This window comes from Nannobrachium achirus (assembly GCF_963921795.1).
Source record: "Nannobrachium achirus genome assembly, chromosome: 5".
Classification (NCBI taxonomy): Eukaryota; Metazoa; Chordata; class Actinopteri; order Myctophiformes; family Myctophidae; genus Nannobrachium; species Nannobrachium achirus.
The window spans coordinates 19,998,410-20,005,234 of record NC_137814.1 but is presented as its reverse complement, the minus strand read 5'-3'; the positions used below and the strand labels follow the sequence as shown (position 1 = coordinate 20,005,234).

The following is a 6,825-nucleotide window of genomic DNA, read 5'->3' as shown; positions in this document are numbered from 1 at the left end:
AACAGGACTTTTGTAAAAGGTTTCCTAAAAGGAGTGTTTTACTTTTTTTTAACACTTCAAAGAAATTCCTTTTTTTTATTAATCTTTACATTTTTATACAGGTGGTAAATCGGGACTTTCGTAAAAGACTTCCTAAAAGGTAAGGAGAGGAGAGAGGGGAAGTGGAACGAAATTTGGAAAACTTGACCCAGGTGAACCAAGCATGAACCAAGTGATTTCTCTGGTTATCTCTCAAATACCCATTATATAAATACAAATATTTTTGTATAATTATTTTCAAAGACCTAGGCATATTTGAGGTTACTAAACACCTAGTCTCGCGTAGCCAGACAACTATTCCACAATCTCCGAATGCTATACAGAGTCTGGAACGGCAGCTCCCGAACGGCGAGTATCGGAAGTAGCCACTGCTGCACTGTCCCATTGGAAACATAACAGAAACACAATAGCTCAGACAAAGTCATTCGAGCGGCCTATTCTTGTTATGAGTGTATAGTTTAAGAAAACGTTTGAAAACATCATCGAGGTAACACCAATAACACCAGAGAAAGACGAAATAACGCCCCAGAAATGTTGAAAGGAGACAAACGCTTCCAGTAGGACATGTTATTGCTACTGCACCAAGGGAGCGGTTGCATCACATCCGCTTTATCTCGCACTCATCGTTTCTATTTCCGTTTGCCAGACTGTATGCCGGGAGCATTTGCCTAAATCGCGGAGGCAACAGTCTGGCCTCGCGAGACTACTAAACACCTAATAATATATATATATATTTTTTTAAAGGCCTAGGTCTTCAGAGCCATCTTCAGAAAACTATGAATTATTTCTTTGTGTGACATTTGCTGCTGCTGGCTAGCACTAGTAACCAGAGCCAGCTCTGCTGCCAACTAGATGGCATAGCCAGACAGGAACAGTTCTCTGGAGCATTCCCCATAGTGAGACACCTCACTCATTACCAGGGTTAAAGGGAATAGGGAGGGATATTCCACTTTCAAAAAATCTTGTGGTCATTTTATCGTCTAATCAGGCTTTTGTGAACACCATGGGCAGTTTTAAATTTGCTTGATTCAATATTTAGAAATGTGATATTCATTTTATCAGTCACTCCCCATCCAGGGTCCATTCCTATAACTTCAAACTCCATTTTAACCATGACAAATTAATTAATACCAAATGTTTCATGGTTTAGGTATTGGTTCATAATACTCTGTCTACATTCTTTATCATTAAATCGCTGTTTGTATGATTCGCTCTGTATAATCGAGTTCTTACTGGCTTATTGGGCAGGTTACTTGTTTCCTTATTAATCTCTTATCACGCAAACTAGCAACTTGTACTGGCATCATAAAGCCAAGGCATCATAACAAAATATAAAGGTAAAAACAGAGGATGGAAAACATACAGGCATATGGGTCTACCTTTTACATTATTAGAAAGTAGGCCGGCAAGGAGAGTTCCAGGGGAAGTCTCTTTCCAAAGAAAGAGAGAGAGAGTTTCAAAGAGAGCTCCAGGGCAACCAACAGGGGCCTCAATAGTATTAGTCTCAATGCATTTCAGTACAGTGACATCAGAAAGTTTCTACCTGTGGCACGTTTTTCCGACTCGTGCTCTTGCGATCGTGGCCGAGAGGGACTTCGGGAATCGGGCTATTTCTTTGACATACATTTTCACAAAGGTCTTAGTTTTCACAAAGCTCTTAAAATAGGAAATGTAAGCGGATACTTGCATTGAGAAATCCTTTCATAAATATTATACAATTCAAATACTTCCACCTAATTTGATCCAATCTCCACCCCTTTTGACAATCGGATCAATTCAACCCATCAATCAAGACCATTGAAATGACTTCCTTGAGAAGATCTTTATTGCGTTGAGTCCTGGTTTAGGGTTGTGAGCTTATAGGAGAGGAGTGGCAGGGCACAGGGCTCCATGCTTGGCTTGCTGGTTTTGTGACTGTCACTCCCGCTGGCTGAAGCCAGTAGGTAGAGCTGGGCAATATATCATCGTTGTCGGGTGGAAACCTTGTATGTCCAAAACCGATCGTTTTTATCATTTAAAAAAAATGAATTAAACTAGTGAAAACAGACGATCTAACAACGCTGTTGTGTGCTTGTAGATCTGCTTGTAGATCTGCTTGTAGACATTACTTTTGTGCGACGGCCTTGTCTGATGAAGCAGGACTTTACTTCGCGAAAGAACGTACAAATTTGAAACTTGGAGATACGAGGTTTCTGCCCGACAGTGACGATATAAGTATTATATCAGTATCACGATATGACACTATATATTGTCTGGGACTTTGGATAGCATGATATGGCAAAGGTGTCGTCTCTTCGGTGGTGCTGTTTTAAAGGCTGCATTGACCATTTTCAGCCTGGCATGCCTATTTTTGGCATGTCAACAACACAGGCAAACAATGTTCAAATTGTGAGAACAGCAGATCAACAGGCTCACAATGCGATGTGATGTGAGCTCGTAGATCATCATGTGACACTGTGAGTAAAGTGAAGTGGTTATGTATAACTGTTCTGGTAGTTCTACTTCTGTTATTAGAAATCGTTACTGATGAGAATGTATCCAAATGATCACTGTGTAAACATTTTGTGAAAGCGTCAATAATAGTCATTCCCATGAGGTATTTGGTCAAAAACATTGTGATATTTAATTTTGTCCATATTGCCGGTAGGAGACACCGGAGCTCTGTGACCAGCCATGGTGGAGGAGAGAGGAGAGAAGGAGAGATGGGGGAGGTACAGGCATGTCAAGTGTGTGTGTGTGTGTGTGTGTGTGTGTGTGTGTGTGTGTGTGTGTGTGTGTGTGTGTGTGTGTGTGTGTGTGTGTGTGTGTGTGTGTGTGTGTACTAGGGATGGGACGATATGTTTTCATAATCACGAATATTGTCACCAAAGAAATCGCGATTTACGATATCACGATAATCAAAATATCCCCTACATACCTTATCCTTGGGCTGAACATTTGCTAAAAAATGGCTGAGCTTGTAGATCGTCTATTTTTTTGGCAAAGAGATTTGGTAGAGAGTGAAAAAAAAAGACTATCAAGTACGTATATTTTAAGTACATTTTACCAACAGAGGGTTTAAATGGTACCAGATATGCAGCTCGGCAAATAAAAGGTGAATTGATCCCAGTGCCTGACGGAGGACGTTTTCACGATAAATTAAATCTCCACGATACGATTATTGTGAGTGTTTTTTTATCACGATAAGTTATCGTCCCATCTCTAGTGTGTGTGTGTGTGAGAGAGAGAGGTAGAGAGAGAGGGGGAGAGAGAGAGGCAGAAAGAGACAGTGGTTCAGTACTTCTTGAACTCCACGTCTTCAGGCGGGCTCATCTCCACTTTTCTTTTGCCAACATCTGTCCAGTTGGTGCTCAGGACTGTACCACCTGACTCCATCTGCAGGGGGGGGGGGGGGGGGGTTGGGGGGAGAGGCAGACCATGACATAGTCTTTAATTAATAGTTAATGGCTATCGATAGCAAAGACTAGGCGTACAGTTAATCATTACCTTCAGTGGTGTTTGTCTTTTCTGTGATGCAAAAAGCCAATGCAGACATTTAAACCAAATCATTATACATGTACTCATTAGTCAGACTAAAGTACTTGTCTGACTTTATTCCATCCATCCCTTTCTTTCTTTCTTTCTTTCTTTCTTTCTTCCTTCCTTTCCTCCCACAGTTTTGGTGGCACTTGCTTGGGCCATATGTCAAATCGACAGGCTTCATCAGGAATCGATTCCTTGCATTTTGCTAAGAGATACGTTACATAGTTTAATTCATATACATTTATTCATGAATACATTTTCTCCATTGACTTTAATCAAAAATGTAACATTTCCCAAATACGGAGATGAGTGACACGGGAGAGTGTTTTCGGCAGGTGATTCAGTCCGAGCATATCAAAGGGTGCGTTCGGAAACGCTCAAATAGGGACAAGGAATGACAGATACAGGGATATTTGCAAGTGTGACTTGCGTCATGGCAACCACACTTTCTAGTTTTATTTCAAAGTGTTTGGTCTAAATTTGTTTAAACTGACAAATAGTTGATAATTAATTAAAATGCCTTTATAAGAAAAATAATCTTGCCATGTTGCCAAGCTGGAATATACTTATACCGGTAGCAATCTTTGTCTGTAAAGATTCAACATTATTGTTGATGGCACTTTAAAATCTTCACAAAACCATGATTCCTCGATACAAGAATTGTCTTAGGTCTACAGAATTCAACAGTTTCTACCTCACTAGAGAAGAGTCCGGGCAGAAGGGTATAGCCTCAGAGAGATTAACAGGACATGACTTTATACTTCCAAAAACATGTCTCCCCCTGTCTCAATAGTGAATGTTTCATACAGGGGTGTCACACCAAATTCTGGGCCCTGGGTACAAGGATTCACTCACATTTTGTGCTTTAACTATTGAAAAATAGCAGATATACAAGCTCAAAGCACGGCACCGAGTGTCGCGCTGCGAGCTTGTAGATCTGCTATTTTTTTTAAAACCCATGTTTCTATGTCAGTGGTGCTCAAACCTTTTCATGTGAAGGACCCCCAAAATGATATGTATTTGGCCATGGATCCCCATGTCAAAATATTTAGTTCCAGGGACCCCCATAAGCAAAATTTTGAGTTACAAATGTTCGCTTAAAAAATATATATATTCAAAGATTTGCACACATTTTCACAACTTTTAAAAAATATTGTAGATCTGCTAATTTTCAATAGCTAAAGTATAAAATAATTATGGCCCCTCCACCTTGGGCCCTAGTAACTCAGTCCCACTTTTCCCCCCCTTGTGACGCCCCTGGTTTCATATGTAACTCAGCAAGTGTACAAATTCGGTTCCATTTGTACATTGTCTGAGTCATGTTAACACTGGGTTAGGGTTAGGGAGATGTGTTGTGTGCAGAGTTGGGCAATATTACTCAGGAGAGTAATATGTTACTTATTACATATTACTCCTTAAAAAGTAAAAAAGTAACCTTTACTTTACTTATTACTTGAAATCAAGAGTAATACATTACATATTACATTATATCAAACATATAATTTTCCAAATGTCTGTCTGTCTGAGTGTCTGTCTGAAACAGCGTTTCTCCTCAGTGGCTGGAGCAATTGATCTGAAATCGCATCACCATTAGCATATGAACACACCTAACATAACTGTGAAGCCTGTTTGTCACTTTCACAAATCGTATGCTGTATATTAGCATTTTTATGGTGTATCTACTATCCATTCTGCATCTAGCATGAGGCAACATGTTTAACCAGCTCTCTCTCTGTGTGTGTGTGTGTGTGTGTGTGTGTGTGTGTGTGTGTGTGTGTGTGTGTGTGTGTGTGTGTCTGTGTGTGTGTGTGTGTGTGTGTGTGTGTGTGTGTGTGTGTGTGTGTGTGTGTGTGTGTGTATATATATGCACGCGCGGGGGGTGGGGGTGGGGGGGAGTGTCATGGCCCTGTTACAGATGTTGTCCAAAAATCATGCAGATCGGTACACAGTATCTCTATAGCCATTAAACGAAACGGGTATTTCTTACATTGATGCTCCTACATATTATCATGTAAGCACCAGTTAAAGTTACTTTCCATCCCTCATATACTGTGTGCACAGTGCACCCCATAACCCACACACTGCACATCATTTCAGAGCTCATATCTTTGAACGGGTAAGGACTAGTTATATTATATTTTCTAAAACGGCTAGTTCAATTCCTTAATTCTGATTGGCTGGTTGCCGTGGTATATGAGGCTATAACCCACACCTTGAATCAGTTTATATCAAAGTCAGGTGCGTTTTTTCTTTCCACTGTGCCGTGAGGCTGAACTTGAGAAGCGATCGTTTGATTTTCTCTCAAATCCTGCCGTGCGGGTGTTTCTAAGCACCGCCCGCATGCATAGGACAGTGACTGAATGTCTCCGGGCGGGGCTTGTAAAGGCGACAAGCGCCTCTATTCTCCAGGCACATACTCGGCTGTTAGTTTAGCCGGTTGCTATGCTAGCGTTTTTGATGTGATGTTCACCCACAAAGCAGCTAAATCTGGATGAAAATAAACATGTGTATGGATCGAATCGGAAACACTCGGCTGGCGCCTCGTGTTTCCCAACGCCTCTCAGCCGGTGTATACTACCCCGGTAACCACTCGCCTCTTGTGGCTTATTGCTTTAATATTACACACGCGTCATGTACTCACAAAGGACTTGTTCATGGCGCGCTTGACCTCATCAGAGCCGTCTGAGTAGATCTGCTGGAAGAGGCTGTTGAGCGCCGCGTCTCCCTCCGGCTTCTCCTGCTTCTCCTCCTCGCTGATCTCCCCCACCACCTTGTCCCAGTCCCTGGCGCCGGGGGCCGACGACGGGTACTGGCCTGTACGGATGGATGGGACCATAAGCCTTATTATCGTTTATCTTGATAAGACAAAAAAAAAAAAGACTCACAATAATCGTATCGTGGAGGTTTAAATCTACCGCGAAATTATCCTCCGTCGTGCGCTGGGATCAATTCACCTTTTATTTGCTGAGCTGCATATCCGGAATCATTTAAACCAGAGGTCTTCAACGTTTTCAGGCCAAGGACCCCTTAGCTGAGAGAGAGATGAAGCAGGGACCCCCAGATTCCATAGTTTCATCGTTTGACAGCACAATCATCAGTGTATTTTGGATTCCTGTCAATGTGTGTTTTCAGATATTTAACCACTTGAACCGTCCATACTTAATAAACTTGACCTTTCACTCTGTAATTAGTCTGCACTTTTCCCCCTCTAAACCAAACCTCTTTGACGAAAATAGCCGATCAGAATATGAATATGGACGCTAG

The 6,825-nt window shown here is 41.5% G+C and overlaps 1 protein-coding gene across 3 annotated transcripts in view; it reads right to left on the bottom strand.

The window, feature by feature from the left end:
• The window catches only part of sugt1 (SGT1 homolog, MIS12 kinetochore complex assembly cochaperone), a 51,247-nt gene continuing 44,422 nt past the window's right edge, over positions 1-6,825 (bottom strand). For all 3 annotated transcript variants that reach the window (XM_080726391.1, XM_080726393.1, XM_080726392.1), the window contains 2 exons: positions 6,203-6,375; positions 1-3,414 (listed from right to left, as the gene is read on the bottom strand). In XM_080726391.1, coding sequence (XP_080582517.1) covers positions 3,313-3,414; positions 6,203-6,375 — 275 coding nt within the window. In that variant the 3' untranslated portion in view covers positions 1-3,312. The remainder of the gene's footprint in view (positions 3,415-6,202; positions 6,376-6,825) is intronic.